Source organism: Natrix helvetica, assembly GCF_964273705.1.
Source record: "Natrix helvetica genome assembly, chromosome: 7".
NCBI classification, from domain to species: domain Eukaryota; kingdom Metazoa; phylum Chordata; class Lepidosauria; order Squamata; family Natricidae; genus Natrix; species Natrix helvetica.
In genome coordinates, this window is record NC_138558.1 from 21,483,167 (window position 1) to 21,504,188 (window position 21,022).

The 21,022-nt window shown below is 43.4% G+C and overlaps 1 protein-coding gene across 1 annotated transcript in view; it reads left to right on the top strand.

Moving 5' to 3' along the window:
* The window catches only part of BANK1 (B cell scaffold protein with ankyrin repeats 1), a 163,173-nt gene extending 142,433 nt beyond the window's left edge, over nucleotides 1-20,740 (top strand). The window contains exons 11-13 of the mRNA XM_081959076.1: nucleotides 9,748-9,816; nucleotides 17,346-17,521; nucleotides 18,823-20,740. Coding sequence (XP_081815202.1) covers nucleotides 9,748-9,816; nucleotides 17,346-17,521; nucleotides 18,823-18,876 — 299 coding nt within the window. The 3' untranslated portion in view covers nucleotides 18,877-20,740. The remainder of the gene's footprint in view (nucleotides 1-9,747; nucleotides 9,817-17,345; nucleotides 17,522-18,822) is intronic.
* Nucleotides 20,741-21,022: the final 282 nt, after the last annotated feature.

The following is a 21,022-nucleotide window of genomic DNA, read 5'->3' on the forward strand; positions in this document are numbered from 1 at the left end:
CTCTCATCATGAAAAAAAAAGTAAAAGGAAAAAGCTGAGCTAGTTGCTGCCTCACCATGGATGACTCTGCTCTTCCTCCCCAAGTGTAGTGACTTCCTCCCCAGGCCCCCATTCATTTCTCTCTCACACACACACAGCTGGATAAAACTATATAAAAATCTAGCCCAGCTTCACTGATTACAAGTTTGAAAAGGCAACGTGGCTCCACCTGCAATCAAACTACACTTGGGGAGGGAGAGCACAAGCGAGCACTGAGGAGACCACAGGAGGAGGCAGGAAGCCAGGCAAAGAGCCATGCTGTAGTACACACACTTCCCCCCAGCCTCTTTCTTTTGGAAGGCTCGGCTCGGCTCCCCTCCGGCTTCTCTGCCTCTCCTCTCACCCCAGCCTGCCAGCAGGAGGTGGTGGGTGGGCTTTATTGTGTTCCAGGCATTTCCCACCCAGACAGCAGGCTGCATTTGCAATGGTGGAGGTGTTTGGGAAAGGCAGCAGGGGAATGGGGGGGGATGGCAGAGGAACTGCTTTCAAGCCACTGGAAAAGGGTTTGTTTGAGAGTGAGTGAGAGAGGGAAGGGGTAGGAGAGATAGTCCAATCCAACTTCTCTCTCTCTCTCTCTCTCTCTCTCTCTCTCTCTCTCTCTCTCTCTGTGTGTGTGTGTGTGTGTGTGTGTGTGTGTGTGTGTGTGTGTGTGTGTGTGTTTGAGAGAGGGGGAGGAAGGGAGAGAGGGAGGAAGGAGGGGAAGGAGAAGAAAAAGAAAAAGAAAGAAGGAACAAAGGAGAAAAACAAATGCTGTCGCTTTAAATTGGAACTGAGCATGCCTGGCTGTGGAATTCTGGGAGTTGAAGTCCACAAGTCTAAAAATATTTGAAACTCAGCACTGTGTCAGTGCCTCACCAGTCATAAACCTCACCGCACGTCACTGGAACCAATGGTAACAAAATGTGAAACTCACTGCTGACTAGAGTGCATGTTCAATCTATCCCCTTTCCATTTTTAAGAGGTGGATGTTTTTTTCATTTTTATTTTTCAGTAAACCATTACTTTTACTTTACTTTTATTCATGTTTCTAGACCGCCCCCTCTCCCAGAGGGTCTAATTGGGTCTAATTTTATGGTGTCAGAGCAATATTTGAAAAAGCATGTTGTTTCCTTATGCATTGTAAAAGGCTGCTGTGTATTGGCTCAGGCATATCACCCTTGGAAGCTAAAGTTAGCACCATTTAACTACAGACAGGTGCAATTTTGCTTACAGCTTAGCTATGACTTTTCAGAGCTGTTTCAGGCCTGAGGGAGATGTTTCGGTGTCTGTCCTGGGTGACTCATTGGCATCCTGGATATAGTTGATCGTGTGAAAAATCTGCCATCTAAAATTTATGCTTATAATTATAAGTCTTTCCAGCCCATTTTCCAATAGGCATGTGATCTACCATTCAAAGTCACATACATACTCACTTCTTCAGAAATGGACTTGATGTGGTCACTGAGCTAATGTCCAAGTTATTGTGCAGAATAATAGAACAATAGAGTTAGAAGGGACATTGGAGATCCTCTAGTCCAATCCCCTGCTCAGGCAGGAAATTCTGTAACCTTTCACACAAACGGTTTTCCAATCTCTTCTTTAAAATCTCCAGTGTTGGAGCACTCACAATTTGTAGAAGAAGATCAATCCACTGATTAACTGTTCTAATTGAAAAATTATCCTTAATTCTAGGTGGGATGTCTCGTTGATTAGTTTCCAACCATTGTTGTTTGTCCTGCCTTCAGTGCTTTGAAGAATAGGTTGACTCCCTCTTTATGGCAACTCCTTAGATACTGGAACACTGCTGTCATGTCACTCCTAGTCCGTCTTTTTATTAAACTAGACATACCCAATTCCTGCAACCATTCTTCATATGTTTTAGCCTCCAGTCCCCTAATCATCTTTGTTGTTCTTCTCTGCACTCTTTCTGGAGTCTCAACATCCTTTTTTATATTGTGGTGAACATAACTGCATGCAATATTCCAAATGTGGCCTTATCAAGGCATTATAAAGTGGTGTTAACACTTCAAAAAGATTTAGTCTTAAAGTCATGGTATTTGTAAGTCAAATTTTCATGTCTGCTATGGTGACCAATTTTTAGGTCTACATATGCAGCAGGTTATTCTTCTGTTGAATTTAATATTTTGTGGATCTGATAATCTAAACTTGAGGAATTATATCGGATTTTTTAAAAATCATGAACAGACTACACTCCAATTAGCCAGAAACTGGAGAGACAAATCTCAAAGCATTGTGCACTACTAAGTAAAGTTATTCTTTCTTGATATTGGGTAGATCCAAACCGTTTCCCCAATATATTTTGGGATAAGATCTTATCTTGCCTTATGGCGATACCAGATAACTCTAGGAATTTGTGGAATATTGAAATGATGTGGACAATTGAACTTACTCATGTTGTTCTTTCTCTTTTGGTAGTCATAAGTCAATCTTGTATTTGAGCAATATGGAGGCAATGCAGAAGAACAGATAACAAACCACTTAAAAATATTGAGTAGTCCACTTAAGAATAGTTTTTCCCACAGTTATTATAGTCCCTCAAAACAGTCACACCTCGAATCTCTTTAGCAGTGGAAGTGGTGCAGTGACCACTTTTTTGAAGACAGCAAATTCCACATTTTGGCCAGAGAGGGAGGACCGCTGGTTTTAAAAAGGGGTCAAAGAGGCCATCTATGTCAAAATTGAACAGCCCTTTCTCAACAGTGGGGGGGGGGAGGATACAACATTATTATCTCCAGTCTACCACGTGGTCCTTCCAGCAGTTCCGAGAAAGTTCCACACCCATTTGCACTACTCATGTGACCCCGAGGACACAGATAACTCCAAGTGGCCTCAACGAGTGTCTAAAAGAATGCAAATGCTCAGCTGTCTGCAAGAACATAAATCCTTCCATTTCCCCACCACCCAGTCAGAACTGAGGAAGCTTCTTGGATGAGAAGGAAACATCTTCAAAGAAAAAAGAAAGTCCAATTGCCTCTTGAAAAAAGCATCTTTGCGACAGTGGGAGTATTTCCTTTCCTTTCCTTAGCTTAATACAGTTCAATCAAGAGACCCTCCTATTTTCATTTGAAGCTACATCATATAGCAAAGGATGCATGTTACAGAACCTTGCTTTCATGTGTGTGCAATTCCAAGTTTAATCAGGGAAATATATTTATAAAACAAAAATAAAATTATAATAACTACACAGTAAGAAATAAGTATATAAGCAATTTAAAAATAATATTTGAATGAATAAACCACTGGATGCCCCAAAGGTGCTTTTTTCAAGAGGCAACTGGACTTTCTTGTTTTTCTTTGAAAATGCTTCACTTCTCATCCAAGAAGCTTCTTCAGCTCTGACTGGATGGTGGAGAATGGAAGTATTTATACTCCTTGCAGACAGCTGGTCATTTGTACGTAAATCATCTTATTAGCTCCTCTAATTGGCAACACCACCCATCACATCAACAATTCACAGGACTTCACCAACAAGGTTTGGAAACTAAACTCACATGGATGACACCATGTGTCAGGCCTGGAAGCCATCTTTTGCATTGGGCCTTCAGACCTGCCACTTTTAATGCTCTGGGAAATTGGGAGGGGGGATTATATGGAGGGGGATAGATATAGTCAAAATAACATTCCTTTCTCAGAGAGTCAAGGACATCTGGCCCTGCACATGGAGTGGTGTGACTGGGAGGCATCTCCAGTTGGGATGGTGCCTGACTGGACCATGTGATGGACATGTGGGAGCTAGACAGGGACTTGAATTTTTGTTTGGGTGGGGAAAACCAGATGTGCCAATATGACATCTCTAATAAAATGGAACTTTGAGGAACTTCAAGCCTCAGAGTCTTCTTTCATTAGGGTTGTTACTTGGAACACTGATATTAACCCAAATCTCTTTTAAAACTCAACAAGCTCCCCTGAACTCCGGGGTCCTGAGCTCCGAACATCAACCTGAAATCGGATGGCGCGAAGACTCAGGGAAGATGGAGGACACCATTGTTTCCTATTATGTGACTTCCCTCTTCACCTGCATTCCAATAACTGAATCTGTCACAGTAGTTGTTAGATCTGGGCAACGAGAGAACAGACTGCGGACACGACGTGACTTAACAGCTCTTTATTAGTAGTAGTAGTGATCCAGCTTACTCTGTGGTCGGAGGGTTCCCCTTTTATAAGGATCGGGTACGCCCCTCGACCAATCAGAACGATACCTGTTTCCCGCTGTAGCAACGGACCAGAGAGGAGACTTCCTACGATATATGCTAATATCTAACACCCCTCCCCTCTTAGATGGAACATTGTGGTTGGTTATGTAGTCCTTAAGGTATGTTGGAGTTTGCCTTACTCGAGTGGAGCGTCGCAGTTCGGGTTGGTCAGGAGTAGTTGCAGGATCAGTTGCTTTCTTTGCTTCAAGTTCTGGTGTTTTCAGACTTTCGTTGCTTGGGCGTTCGGGGGTCTGCTCGCTTACGTTGCTTGGGGGTTGTTCTGTTTCGCGCTCGACCTCTTGCTCTGTCCTGGGCTCGCAGGTGTCGTAGTTCTCTGTGTTGGGCCTCTCGAGTGGCTGACTTTGCATTGGTAGGTAGCTCTCGTCCTCGGCTCGTAGGTCTGAGTGCGCCAGGCGACCCCGAAGTTGATCGATGTGCCTATTCCAATTCCGCCCATCTTCCAGTTCTAACAGATACGATCGTGGACCCGTGATGCCAATGACCGTTGCCGGCATCCACAATGTTCCCCCTGCATAGTTGTGGGCGTATACCGAATCCCCTATGCTGAAACTCCGAATTTTGCTTGTGGAGTCTGGGGGTGCTGTGGCAGAGTAGTTGGGGTGAAGACGGTCCAGGTGAGACCGTAGACGGCGGCCCATGAGCATTTCAGCGGGGCTCCTTCCCGTCGTTGCACTGGGGGTAATGTGCTGAATGAGGAGGTAATGGTCTATGCGTGTTTGCCAATCACCTGGACCCATCCTAGCGAGGGCCTCTTTTGCGGATCGCACCATTCTCTCTGCCTGTCCGTTTGATGCCGGATGGAATGGCGCGACGAGGGCATGCCGAATTCCCTGACCTGCTAAAAACGTTTCGAAATGCATGGCCGTGAATTGGGGCCCGTTATCGGAGACCAGGAGGTCGGGCAGGCCATGAATGGCGAAAAGTCGCCGTAGAACCTTAATGACTGCCTCTGCCGTGGTTGAAGTCATTAGGACTACTTCTAGCCATTTGGAATATGCATCCACAACTATAAGGAAAGTCTGACCTTGAACTGGCCCTGCGAAGTCGATGTGTATTCTCGACCAGGGTGCTTTCGGCTTTTCCCATTCCGTGGCGGGTGCTTCCGGGGGTGCTGGTCTCGATTCTTGGCATGGATCGCAAGTGGCCACCCACTCCTCTATCTCTTTGTCCATGTTTGGCCACCAAACGTAACTTCTCGCTAAAGCCTTCATCCTAACGATCCCCGGATGCCCAACATGTAATGCATCTAACACATTTTTACGTAAAGCATAAGGAATAACAACTCGATCCCCCCACAATAAGCAACCTTGTAACACTGAGAGTTCATCCCGTTTTGACCAAAACACTTTGAATTCTGGGCCCACGTTTCCCTTCGGCCACCCCCTCCAAACCCAAGTTTGAACTTGCTTTATTAAACTGTCTTTAGAGGAGAACCTTGCAAGGAAGAAACTGGTCCAGAGTCCAAACAGTCAATGAGCAACACCGGTACTTCGGGAGTGGGGTCTGGCAAAAGGTCCGGTAGTGGGCAACGGCTGAGTGCGTCTGCGTGTCCTAGAGTGGAGCCCGGTCGATGAATTAACTTGTAGGAGTACGCAGCCAGGAACACAGTCCACCTGGTCATGCGTGGAGAGAGGGAGACCGGGGTGGGGCGGTTTCCCGCCAAAAGTCCCAACAGCGGTTTGTGATCAGTAATTAGTTCAAAATCGCGGCCGTAGAGGTATTCATGGAAACGTTTTACTCCAGCTACCGCAGCTAATGCTTCCCTGTCCATCTGGCTGTAGTTCTCTCAGCCGATGAAAGAGTTCTAGAGTAGAAAGCGATGGGTGCTTCTTTTCCGTCTGGCATCCTGTGGCTAAGGACTGCGCCGACTCCAAAGGGTGATGCGTCGCAGGTCAATACTAGCGGTAGTGTCTGGCTGTATTGGACTAACAGCGAGTCAGTGGTGAGCAGGCGCTTTACCCCGGCAAAAGCTGCTGCTTCGGATCGTCCCCATCTCCATGGTGTGTTTCGCTGGAGTAGTCGATGTAGCGGCTCAGCAACGGTCGCCTTCTGTCTCAGAAAAACGCTGTAGAAATTAAGTAGTCCGAGGAAGGCCTGCAGCTCGGTCTGGTTACGTGGTGTGGGGGCGTCCTGGATCGCCTTAATTTTCTTTGAAGTGGGGTGTATTCCCTGACCATCGATTCTATATCCCAGGAATTCTACGCTAGGCACGTTAATTTGGCATTTTTCCTTTTTAAGGCGGAGACCCTTCTCTCTGATTCTGGCCAAAACAGTTCTGACTCTTTTATTTAATTGCTCCTCGTTTGCAGCGGACACCAAGATGTCGTCGAAATAGGGGACGACTCCCGGTATCCCTTGCAAAAGCCGTTCCATGATGCTCTGGAACAAACCTGGAGCAATGCTCACACCGAATTGCAGCCGGTTGCATTTGAATGCCCCTCTATGCGTCACTATAGTTTGGGCCTCCACTGTGGCGCTATCTACGGGCAGCTGCTGGTAAGCTTGTGCCATGTCTAATTTGGCAAATACCTTTCCTGGCCCCAACGAGTGCAATAAGTGCTGTACTACAGGCACAGGATATGCGCTTTGTTGTAGCGCGACATTAATTGTGCATTTATAGTCCGCGCAGATGCGGACTGATCCGTCTGGTTTGACTGGGGTCACAATGGGAGTTTCCCAACGCGCGTGATCCACCGGCTCAAGGACTCCTTGCTCTATTAATTTATCTATCTCCTTGTCTATTTTTGGGCGGAGTGCAAAAGGCACTCGTCTCGGCTTAAGTCGGATTGGCGCCACTTTGGGGTCTAAATTAAATGATATTGGTTTACCCACATACTTACCAAGACCGGGGCTGAACACATCCTCGAACTCCTTAAATATCTGCTCAGCGCTGCTGTTCTCCACTGCGTTTATTCCGGTGACTTCTAACCCCAAGGCTTCAAACCAGTCTAGTCCCAGAAGGTTCTGTAATGGCGCGCTGGCGATGGTTACGGGCAGCTGGGCTACGATGTCCTTGAAATGGATTTGGAATGTGCCTTGGCCCACGATGGGGACTTGGTTCCCCTGGTAGTCTCGTAGCAGGATGTCTGGAACACGTAGTTGGCTCTTTTTGAGGCTAGGGATAGCCTGTTTCATGGATGCCCATGAAATGATCGTCAGGGACGATCCCGTGTCAACTTCCAGCTCGCAAGGTGAGCCCTCCAAGAGGACTGTGACTTTCAGCTTTTTGGGCCGCTTGGTGCGGACCTGACTTATCGTGGTGAGATACGTTCGCAACTCCTCTCTCTGGGTCAACTCTATATCAGCGTCTGTATCCTGAAAATACTCTCGTTGAGCGTCTTGATAGAACGCTCTTTCAGTTCTTTGTGTGTAATCTCTCTGGGGATACGCTCGCTCAGCTCCTTGTGTGTAATCTCTCTGGGGATACGCTCGCTCAGCTCTTTGGGAATTTTCTCTCTGAGTAAACACTTGTGGATTTCTCTCTGGGCGCCCTTTTTGGTTTCGCCAAGCCCTTGGGTTGGGCTTCTGTTGGCGGTACATGGGTGGCTGCCGTGAGGCAGGGACTTCGCTCCGGCACACTCGTGCGATGTGCCCAAGTTTGTTGCAGTGCGAACAAACAACGTTCCTGAACCTACAGGTAGAACGGGGGTGGTTCCCTCCGCAGCTTGTGCAGGGCGGCAAACGGAATCCGGGTCTCCCCCCAGGTCTCACGTGACTGCTCCTCATCAGGTGACTTTCCTCGAGCTCGGGATCCTCGAAATCTGGAATGGTGTCCTCGTAGTGGACTCTGGTGTGTCTTGGCGCTGGCTGGCCTGTGTTGAATCCGCGTTGAATTGTCTCCGCTGATCTGTCTGCTGCTTCTGAAGCTCTTGCCTCGTCGAGTACAATCTGTAGGCTTAAATTGGTTTTGGCTAACAGCCGTTTTTGTAGGGAAATGTCTCTCAGCCCGCTAACGAGTCGATCCATAATCTGCTCATCCAGGTCTCTGAATCCACAATGTGTGGCTGCTTTTCGTAGAGCTGCAACGTACTGGTTGTTAGATTCTCCCACCTTCTGGTTCCTCGTGTTGAATGCTTAGCGGCAAACATGGCGGGAAGGTTTTGGCGCGTAATGAGTCTGTAGAGCCTGTTGCAACGCCGTCCATGATACTGCCTGTATTGGAGTAGGCGCGGTGAGGTCTCTGGCCGTGTTGAAGACTTCTTTTCCGCAGTAGCTGAGGAAGATGTTTTTCTTCCGGGCGTCGGTGATCCCCGTGTATTCGTTCGCTTCGAGAAAACACTTGAAACGAATCATGAAGGCTTCCCATTCGTCGTTCGCTGGGTCGAATGGAGCGGGGGGAGTGTGCATCGCCATCTTCTCTCGTTTGAATTTGCTGCGCTGTGGTGACCTGAGATGGCTGCCGGAATTTCTGCCGAATTCCTAGGCTGGATCAAATCCGGAGATTCTGGAGGTAGCGTTCTTCGTCCTATCTGTCTCTCAATCCCACCTTCGTCGCCAATGTTAGATCTGGGCAACGAGAGAACAGACTGCGGACACGACGTGACTTAACAGCTCTTTATTAGTAGTAGTAGTGATCCAGCTTACTCTGTGGTCGGAGGGTTCCCCTTTTATAGGGATCGGGTACGCCCCTCGACCAATCAGAATGATACCTGTTTCCCGCTGTAGCAACGGACCAGAGAGGAGACTTCCTACGATATATGCTAATATCTAACAGTAGTGAACAAATGACTGCTACAAGACAGCGCCTTAGGTGACAGAACCAACCTAATCCCAGACCACATATGTGCTTTGCTGGGCCTCTGCCTGACCACTATTTATTTTAAATACAATGAAGGTTTCTACAGACAAAAACCCAGTTGAGCCTTGGGCTCACCTGTGTCCCCAATGTGGCCAATGTCTACATGGAGGAGGTAGAAACCAAAGTCCTGTTATATAAAGGGAATTCAACTGGGCAAAGTTGTAGAAAGTTCTAAAACATAAAACCAAACTGCACCGTGGGCTTTCTTCTTATACTCTGTTTTTAAGAGTCTTCGGTCTTATAGTTAGAAGGGCTCAGTGGCTCAGTGGCTAAGATGCTGAGCTTGTTGATCAAAAAGGTTGGCAGTTCAGCAGTTCGAATTCCTAGTGCTACATAATGGAATGAGCTCCCATTACTTGTCCAGCTTCTGCCAACCTAGCAGTTCAAAATCACGTAAAAAATGCAAGTAGAAAAATAGGAACCACCTTTGATGAGAGGGTAACAGTGTCCTGTGCCCCTTCGGCGTTTAGTCATGCCGGCTACATGACCACGGAGACGCCTTCGGACAGTATTGGCTCTATGGCTTTGAAATGGAGATAAGCACTGCCCCCTAGGGTCAGGAATTAGTAGCACATATGTGCAAGGGGAACCTTTACCTTTAGGTGTTCTATCAAGACACAAGAATTGTGATGGATAATCAGCTTTCTTGTTTTCCTGCTGCTACTAGTAATGTCTTAATTTGCTTTTCTGTTACAGTCTTTCAGCAAAAGGTGACTCGGACTCATGCTGGTAATGAGAAGCTGTTGAATGCTGTCAGGAAACTAGGTACAGAATTAAATATTTTTATCAATTTTGCTATTTTTTAAAGTAATTTAAAGCTAGTTTAATGGCAATACAGGATTCCTTTCTCTTATTGTGTATAATCAGCCTGGTATATGTCCTGTCCAGCCATATTAGAACCTGCCAGAACTCACAGCCAATATGATTAATGTAGGTGCTGGATGAGAACTGTGGGAATCTTGCAGTCCCGTCACATCTGGAGAGAACCAGGTTGGATAAGGTGGGAATAGAGCATGCAACAGCTAGAAGCGCAACTATCTACACAATTATTTGCTATTAATTGGTTTCACCAATGCAAATTATTGCACAGTCTTGGGATATAAATATAGACAAGGCAGGCAGGATAGCCACCTTGTGATTTGCAGACACAAGAGTATCAAGCCAGCCCTTCTGTCTAAAAATCAAAGTTAGTAACCAGCTGCTGCATTTGCTTAGACGGGATATGGAAGAAATAGCAGACTGAAGGCAAAAAAAAGTTTATATGCTGGGAATCAGGTTGCATATAAATTATCATTAAGGTTGGTAACACAGCCAACCAGGGGTTTAGACTGGATCTGGCGTTTTTATTTACCTACCAAGGATCTGGGATAGGCAAATGTTGTTCAATAATATTAACGGTATCATCACAGGATATAAGCTGTTAGCATCATCATCATCATCATCATCATCATCATCATCATCATCTAGTGGACAACAATTTCAATGCATACCAACCAAAGTGATTGCTAGATGGAAGCAACAAGACCCAGAAAACCTTCTTTGTTGGCATTTACTAGATGTCCAGATGACTTGAAAGTAAAATTGCCGTGATTTTCTCATGGTAATGTTGGAAGAAATGTTCATCTGGGTTCATTTCCAAGTGGGAAGAAAGACACTGGAAACAATGGTGGCTGTTTGGAAAGATGGTTTTAATGGTGGACAGGATCACGTGGTTTGAGGTCCTGAGCAAAAAGGGAAGAGATGCTGAGAGTGCCTTCTCTGGACTTTTGAACTTGAGCTTGTATTTTGGTTGGTTGTCAGACTCCTGTGGAGCCATGCAGGGGTAACTTCGTAAGTATGTCTGTGTCCCAAGCTTGGTTGAGCCTTGCTGGGTGATGATGGGGCTTCATTAGAAGGGGCTTTGGGCAATTTCTCCTATGGCTCTGCATGAAGGAGGTAGATCTTTGTTATGTAGAATAGACTGGCCCGGGCCTTAATGGCCCATTGACAAAGGTAGGGTGCTGAGTTTCTGTCTCTCTTTTAGGGGAAAATATTCTGCCCTTTTAATATTTGCTAAAATATCTCATTTTCCTAGGAGAACAATGGATGCTAACTTCCTACAGTAAACTTCCAACTTCTTACTGACTTCTCGCCTAACATAGGAAAAAGATAGCTTGCAGATTACTCCAAATTCTTAAAATCACCTCCTCTGCCTTCTAAAATTTTCCTGTCCTAGCAAAGAGGATACATACATAATTAATTATACTTCTTTACTATTTCATAAATAGGTGTAATTGCTTGGGGAAATCCCTGGGATGGGAACCGTTCAGGATTTGATAGTTCCGTATATAAAGTAAATTCAAGAATTTATATTCTGCTGGGTTTACTGTAGAATCCTTCTGGTTAAAAGGGAAGATAATTTTAACCATTTTGGTCTTTCATACATTATATTAAATATTAATATAATAGTGTCTGTTAAAATGTATCTTGTAATGTATCTATTGTATTTCCCTGGGCAGCCCATCAGAAATAATTTTGAAATTTGGCACTTCTAGGAGACATGTAGACATTTGGAAGTTCCAGAAGGCTTATAGACATTTAGAGTTATTAGGGTAAGCTCATTTATTATCATGAATCTCATTATCTGCAGAGAAGGGAGTAGTCCATTTTTTTTAAGATACCTCCAGATTCCACTTTCTGTTAACAAAATAGCCTAAAAGAATATTCCATAGAATGTGGTTTCTATGTTGTAATAACCCTTGATCTAATTTCTGCTTAATAAATTACATCCATCTGGCTTTCTGGGACCCTAATTTGTCATGCAATTTTAAAAATTTAAGAAATTCTTATCAACAGTTTCAGCATTCCAACATTTTATATTTGAAACCATGATGGATAAACTATCTGAAATGGCACAGCCTAATTGTGGCTTGATATGTGAGGTCTTCTTCCTAACTGTAGAATCAAGAATACACTTTGTGTTTACAACTTAAGCACTATAGCATCAGCTTGATTTGACCTGTGGGAAGCTTATCTCTTACTTGTCCTTTTACTGCCAATAATTTCATGTTTTGAACTCGATTTCACCATTGGAGGGAGCACAGAGTAATTTTATCCAAGATTATTAGACTGATGGCATTGGTTTGTTTGTTAAACAGTAGAAGATACCTCTGAATCTTCTATTAACTGAGTGATATTGCATTTAGATCTTTAAAAGCTACATGCAGATGGTTCACAGGACTTTATCTGTAAAAGAAGAGTCTGTATGGCTTGATGTCTCTTGAAAACAGGGAGGGGGGGCTATATAAATTATTTTCATACAGAGATATTTAATTCATGGACCATTGCCCTAATTTAGATAACTATACCCTGGGAATTAGCTTTAGGAGCTATCATTAGAAAGACATTTTCTTCCTCCCTCCAAAGGTTAGGGTTGATATCATGTACTGTAAAGTATCATATATGGATGCATAACATAATGTAGCATATTTCTGTGCTTAAGGGAAAGTGGGTTGTATATATCATTCTGATAGATTCTATGCATCTCTGCCTTCGGTACCACTAAGCATCAGGACATGGATATCCCTTAAACAAGAGTCTCCAACCGTGGCAACTTTAAGCCTGGAGGACTTCAACTTTGCTGGCTAGGGATTTCTGGAAGTTGAAGTCCACCAGGCTTAAAGTTGCCAGGGTTGGAGACCCCCTCCCTTAAACCTCATGCCCTGTATCTAGTCATGTAAAGAACAATGGTCCACGAGAACCTCATGGAATGAGACATGGTAATCTACATTTTGATGACTCCTAATAAGGATAAAACTGGTCTTATTGTTTCCTGGTAATTAGTATTCCTTTTCCTTTCCATCAGCAAGTAGGGTAAATATCCACTTTACCTACATGGGATGGAGTAAGAGGTGTTTTTTTTTAATGTTGCTGTCAAGTCAATGTTGGCTCCTAGTAACTGCTTGCACAAATCCCTGCGGTTTCCTTGGCAAAATTTTGGGAATGGTTTTATATTGGTTCCTTCCTAGGGCTGAGAGTGACTGGCTCAACACCATCCAGATGGCTTTGTATCTGACTATGAAGGGGCTAATACTCTTCTGAAAGAGCATTAAACCAATGTCCAAAAATAACCCAGTTGTCAGCATACAAGAAAGGCATGAAATGGGAGGAAGCATCCGTAAAGAGCCAGCCTTATCCCCGATCATTCTCACAATGGCAGGGGAGTGTGCTTGAGCATTGAGAGATAGCCCATATAGTCCTGATGGCGAACCTATGGCACATGTGCCCAAAGTGGCATGCGAAGCCATATTGCCCTGGACCCAGGAAGTCTTGCCTGTTTGTCTTCTGGGTTTCTGGCACACATGCGCGCACGATGATCGGCTGTCCTTCATGCATACAGCAGTGCCACAATCTGGTGCATGCATGCACTGACTAGGTGATTATCAGATGTGCATGTGCAACAGAACCAGGAAGGTTGGCTTTTCTGGAACGTGATCCCTTCGTGCATGCAGCAGTGCCGAAAACCAGTGTGCGCATGGGTGCTGGCCAGCTGATTGTCAGGCCTCTATGTGTGCTAAAACCCAGAATTTGGCCTTTCCGGAACACGGCCCTGACGAGCATGCACATGTGCATGCAATGTTTCCGCGCAACCTTTTTGGCACCACACTATCACCATCACTGCCACATAGTATGCAAAATTGTGTAAAAGTGTACAACATGGTACTTCCAGTCTTCACAATTATAATAAAACCCATAAAAGCCTGCACAACTCTTCATTGGTGAAGCAATGAAAATGTATGGGACACACTTCAGTGAGAGAATCATTAATGCACACGTGGCAAAATGCACCCCTATTTTCCGGTTTAAGCTGGTGCTCTGGGCAGCACTGACCCAGAATTTTCTGAAGAATGCACAAGTCCTCCAGTTAAAGTCCAGGTGTGGCCTAGCATTTATTCCAAAGAGTCCTAATGTATATAAGAAGCCAATGTAATACCTGGCAAGCCGTAACCACATCATCAGTAAAATGTACTAGATCATGTCCATAGCCAAAATTGTGTCAGAAGAAGAGGAAAACACTTCTTTCAAATTACAACTAAAGACAATTTTCAGCTGTCTCAGCAATGGCCTACGGATGCATCAAGTATATTTTATGCGCAAAAATGGAAGGCTACGATGGACGAATGCCTGCAAAAGCTGATGGAGTTCACAGAGATTACTAAATTGACTGCTCTGATTAAAGAAAAGAATACAATTAATTTTGTTTCTACTTGAAAACCGGTTTTGGGCTTGAGGTGGAAAAAAATGATTTTTGCTGACTTGATAGGTTTGTTGTTACAGAAATGGCTAGTATATATTATTATGTAAAAGTAAGAAGTTGAGATTGTATATTATTACCTTATTCTACTGCAGCAAAAGGAGTCAAAAGTCAATTCTTTTCTTTTTCTTTTCCACGTTATCCTATAATTTTTGCTGTTCCCCTTTTCCTTTGCTGTTCTCCCTTTATTGTCATTTTTCTTTATATCTCTGAACTTCACACTTCGATAAATTAATAAAATACTTAAATCAATGGCCTGTGGATGAAGACATAACATCTCACAAGTATTTTACAGACCCCTCACAACCTGGACATAAATTGTTTCAACTCCTACCCTCAAAACAATACTAAAGAGCACTGCACACCAGAACAACTAGACACAAGAACAGTTTTTTCCTAAACCGGTAGTGGTTTGGCGGCCTGGGTCGCTGGAACTAGCAGCAAAGTAGGCCTGTCACACACCCCTGAACCGGTTCTCCTGGCAGCGCCATTTTACTTTTGGCTTCTGCGCATGTGCAGAACAGTTTTTATTGAACTGTGCATGCGCATACAGCGCACATCAAGCACATGAAGCAAGCGCGCAGCATAGCCATAATCGAACGGGCAATAGTGCCTGCTGGAACCCACCCCTGCCCTCAACACTGTCAGACTATTTACTAAGTCTACATTACTATTACTATTAATCTTCTCATCATTCCTATCACACATCTCCTCCCACTTATGACTGCATGACTGTAACTTCATTGCTTGTATCCTTATGATTTATATTGATTGTTTCCTAGTATGATTTGTTTGCTTATTTGTACCCTATGACTATCATTAAGTGTTGTACCTTATGATTCGTGATGAATGTATCTTTTCTTTTATATACACTAAGAGCAGTGGTGGGTTGCAGGCGGTACGCCCGGTACGGGAGCACCGGGTACTGTTCTGGTACGGTGCTCTGGAGGGCCCGCCCGCCTACCCATCTTCCTTACCTGTATTTGAGCTCTTCTGTGCCTCCACGCATATGCATGGTGTGTATGGCACCTGCACGATGCTCCGCTGAGCAGCTGAAGCATCGCAGAGGCTCGCGGAGCTGTCGCAAGTGGTAAAGATCATGCATGTGCTGCACCTGTTCATGTGGTGGACGCTGGGCTCCGTTGCACCATACCGGTTGCACCAGGATCCAGAACCAACCACTGACTGAGAGCATATGCACCAAAGACAAATTCCTCATGTATCCAATCACACTTGGCCAATAAAGAATTCTGTCCTATATTCTATTCTAACTACTCCTACTTCAACCACAGAAGAACCTCCAAGTTGGGTCTTTAAAAGCAGGCAGGCTTGCATAGGAAGCAACTGCTCTTTTAGTTGCTCTGAACTTAAGCCATCCAGAGCTCTGACAGCATCTTGGTTTATTCCCCTGTACCATTTGCCGTGACTCATTTTTGCAACATGCAGACTTACAGACAATGCTTTATCTTCTCTATAAGGTTGAATGTAATTTGGCTTAGAAAAGAAAAAGAACACAGGATTATCTTGGGAAACGTGTGATAGACTTATTATTTGATTGCTGCAGGACATTGTCTTAAGAGTGCTGCATTTTCTGAACCAAGCTGCCCACCCCTTAATGTAATGTGTCAGAACTTCCTGACTTGTGTTTCATCATTAGCTAATGGCATTGTGCTATCTCTTAACAGGAACTCCAATGACTATTACATTTAATGAGAGTGAATTAATCAAGGAAATGGCCATGAATCTGAATGGAGATGTAGATTGATCTCGCTCTCTCCCTCTCCCTGCCCCTTCCTCTCTCACTTTCATAGGCACGCGCACACACACACACACACACACACACACACACACACACTAATTAGATATAACTTTTTCACAATTCAATGCAGCATGAATAAGTTCATTTATTAATATATATTCTAATATTTCAACTAGTTGTTGAGCATGGGACAGATTTGTGTATGTACAGAGCGAAGGTGCTTTGCTGTTGATCAGTGACTAGTGAGGCAGACGGCTAAATGTTCTATTGACTGGTAACTTTGAAGGGGAAGAATAAAATGATTTGCCTCTGAGAACTAGGGCTTACTGGACAATATCATCTGAAGACTCCAAACATCTGTTTTTAGAGTGAAATGGCTGAAAATGAGTTGCACAATTTGCCAACATGTTCATTAGAAAACATTGAAAATTGTAGTGTGGTCCTTAAAAGCACTGAGAAAGTGATTAGGAAACACACACATACACACAAGCAAAAAAAAAAAAAAAAACCCTCCAGAGATAAAAATAGGGTTTTCTGCTGAAGCAGGCGGTTGGACTAGAAGTCCTGCAAGGTCTGAAGATGGGCTTCAAAAATTGCAGCAACATGTTCGCTGTCCCATTGCTGGGTGGGCATGGCCATAATGGACGTGGCCTAGTCAGCCTCCTGCACCATTTCAGGGGGGGGTTCACCCTCCCCGGGCTCCAGAGGCTTTCCTAGAGCCTCCAGGAGGGTGAAAACTGCTCCCCCTGGCTCTGGAGGCCCTCTGGAGGCTGGAAACAGACCCATTTCCTCCAGTAGGCCCATTTCCCCACCTCCTCAAGCCTCCACGCAGGCCCTATACTTACCTGGCATGATGGGCCGCATGGAGACTCCTGGGAGGGATGGGGTGGGAGGGGCGTGGCCAGCCAGGGGTGGCATTTGGGGGTTTGCCGAACTGGGCAGAATCCTAGCTAGAGGGTCGCCCAAACCCATGAATCCCAGCAGCCCACCCCTCCCAAGTTCCCTTCCAACTCTGTTATTCTGTTTGTTTGTTTTGTTTTTTCTGTTTGGCCCATTCACAAAAGTTCCCCTCTTTTGCTCTCCATGTATTTATTATATGTGGCTTGTAGATACCCAAATGTGGCCTATCCCTAGTCTTCAGAAATCGCAATGCTGTGTTGAGTTGTATCTCACTTCCTTACCAAGAAATCCAAGGATGCTTATGATGACTTTCCCCTCATCATTTCCATTCGCTTTCTGCAGATAGAAGTTATGAGGACAAGGTCACATACACCACTGTCAAGCCCAATATCCCACCAAGGCAGGAAGAACGCATCTTAATCCAACAGCAACTGAAAAAGGGAAACAGTCCCATGGATGAAATGCAGAAACTCAAGCTCTGGCAAATGCATGCAAGTAGAACGGAACCCACTCAACAGGTAAATTATTCATAGATCTTGCCAATATTTATGCTGAACATTTGAGGATAACATTTGGACCACTGCCAATAAATGGGATTTGTATTCCATGAGTGTCAAATGTAAATTCCTCCTTCTGGAATAATTATTGCTATTAAATATTCCACTGGGTTGTTCAAATGCTCATAGAAAGCTCAGCAAAACGTCTTTTAGCTGCAGCAGTGTTCGCCATATTTGCGGGCAGGGAGATGGGGTGAAAGAAAATGTAAACAAATCAGACTTCCATCTGAGCTATCTTCCCTTCGAATTGTCTTGATATATGGACAGAAAGGCTATAAGCTACTGGACAGCTGCCCAAACAATGAAAGATTGGCATTCAAAACTATGCCTTAACCATACTGTCACTAAATAAGTGCAATAAAACTACTCTATTCTCTTTTGAAAGAGCTTCTAAAAAAATTATCTGCCAACAACTGAATGAGCTGTGATAGAGAAAAAAAATGCAAGACATCCTGTCTGCTCCATATTAATATAGTACTGCATCTATATTACCTTATGGCACTAGTACCTTGCCAATATTTCATTCCCAAATCCCTTGAAAGGAATTTAAATCCAATCAAATCACCCAAGGTTCTTAATTTTTTTGAGGAGTTTATTCCGTATATATTTTTGCTCTGTTTCTTTAAAGTGCTTAGAGTTATTGGCAGCCTTATTGGGGGTGGGGTGCATGCGGGAAGGCCACGCATATATTGCATTATGGGTATGCGCTGAAAATGTTAGCCATCAATGGTCTAGGTTGCTTTCTGGGAATTATGAAGTAAATTGTAGTCCAACAGAGCTGATTAAAGCAGAAAATATCAAGGCTGATCTCTTTAATTATTTTTGCCCTTAGGAGGTGGAGAGTGGTAATGATAAGGTTTCTTTTTTTTTTCCCCATTGGGCAATTTTTCCACAATTCATTTGGTAGCAAATAGTGAACTGGATGAAGCAAAAAAAAAATTAAGAATTTCCTTTGCTATAACTTTTATGGGCTATTAAAAATCTTGATTGTTCTGAATAATCAACTGCTCTGAACGGTTTTTTGTTGCTCTTGTCTCTGTGTTGTTTCTTATTTTTTTAAAAAATTAACCAGCTCAGAGATTCTCTCAGAAAATACCAGTGGTGGAAAAGATGTGTGGTAAATTACATTTTACAAGTACTGTGTTATGTGTTATGAAAGTGGCTTGAGCTAAATTAGTAAAGTCCATGGAAAGACTTCTCTAGATTTTTCTAGAATGTTCTAGAGGCAACTGCCAAATTTTGCCCGCTTATTATCATTCTAGGTGATGGAGTATTTCAAGGAGCAACTCAATACAGATGAAGCAAATGGACTGTAAATTCCTTTACAGCAAGGATCATCAAACTGTGAATCAAGTCCTTCAATCAATTGTGGGAAAGTTGTTAAGGAGATAACTGAACTTTGATAGCACTGGTGTCTTGATTTATGGATAAGAATTTATCAGGACAGCCTTTGGTTTATTCTGACAAGTATTCATTCTGACAGCTGTTGCAGGAATCTAGAAAACACCCTGGCAGACCTCTATAGGGGCTATTCCCCAATAAAGAGGGAGGATAAATTCTTTTGGACTTGATTTTTTTTTCATAGTTATGCAACTGATTTCTTTTGTATTATTTATTTAGCATATGGTGATGTTACAATTAGCCAAGAGGCTACAGGGTGAGTACAAAGTAGTGGCTGATGATACCTTTTGTATCTTATTGGCACATTGGAATGTAATCCTGTACCAAAATCCAAATGAACAAGGAAATGTATCTGTTAAGGGGGAAAAAAATCCCAAAATGTTTACATTAGAGGAATATTTGAATTTAAAAAATATTCTATAGGGGGAAAGTGGTGGCAAAGCTGCATGTTTTGTGACTATATGCATCATACAAAATGTTTCTGTTATACATAATAAAAGGCAAACATTTGTATACTAACACCTTCCGTCCAAATTACCAAAGATAAACTCAGATGACCAATTGAGTAAAGATCGTTAAAATCAAATCAAACGAAATCATTATTGCAAAAATAGACTCACGACAAGGAGGGTGAGTTACAATCATTAAAAATCATAAAGAATCTAAGAGAATTCTTGTGGGTTTAGAGGTTACTATGTGGGAAGACTAGCAAGAAGACTACATAAAAGGTTACTATGTGGGAAGACTAGCAAGTTTTAGAGCATTGTATGTGGCAAACTAAATGCTCGTTAAATCTAATTTATAGGGCATCAAGTTGTCATTTGATGAATTTGGAGTGCTGCTAAACATTGTATGTTGTAGCAGTGTTGATATCTGAAAGCAGCAGGGTAGTGTATATGCCCATGCATACACACACACACACACACACACACACACACACCCCTATTGGATTTTTTTTCATTCCTGATCAACAGAATCATTTTTGTTCACAATTCAGATGATAACTGATATTACAGATAGTCCTTCACTTACAACTACAATTAGGACTCAACTTCCGCATGCTGGTTGCCAAGCCCCTGTCTCACAATCATATGACCACAGAGACACTGTGATAGAATCAAGATAGAATCAAGATCACGTGAAGTGTTAATACCACTTTATAATGCCTTGGTAAGGCCACACTTGGAATACTGCATTCAGTTTTGGTCACCACGATGTAGAAAAGATATGGAGACTCTAGAAAGAGTGCAGAGAAGAGCAACAAAGATGAGTAAGAGACTGGAGGCTAAAACATATGAGGAACGATTGCAGGAACTGTGTATGTCTAGTTTAATGAAAAGAAGGACTAGGGGAGACATGATAGCAGTGTTCCAATATCTCAGGGGTTGCCACAAAGAAGAGGGAGTCAAACTATTCTGCAAAGCACCTGAGGGCAGGACGGGTGCAATGGGTGGAAACTGATCAAGGAGAAAAGCAACTTAGAACTGAGGAGAAATGTCCTGACAGTTAATCAGTGGAACAGCTTGCCTCCAGAGGTTGTAAATGCCCCAACATTGGAAGTCTTTAAGAAGATGTTGGATAGCCATTTGTCTGAAGTGGTGTAGGGTTTCCTGCCTAAGCAGGGGGTTGGACTAGAAGACCTCTAAGGTCCCTTCCAACTCTGCTATTGTATTGTATTGATAGCTGTATGTGCAAGAACCATTTCTAAGTCAAATGTTTATGGAGATTGTCAATCATCCAGGTCATGGTTGTCCCAAAGGTGCATTTATAAGTCACTTTTTTCAGTATGGTTGTATCTTTGAATGGTTTTTAAATAAACAGTCATGAATCAAGAACTACCTGTAATTTCATCCTATTTTACTTTAGGGTTATGCAGAACACTTGATTAGAAAGGCAAAATATATACTAAATTTGGATGGTTTAGAGAGCCACTTCCCCCCATAAAGCAATTGGTGAATTCTGGAACTCTGCAAATTCTTAGAAATTGTCAGGATTGGGAGAAGAGGGCTTATCCAAAATTAACAGAACTAACTTTTTTTTCTGGAGTCTTTTTATGTGTTT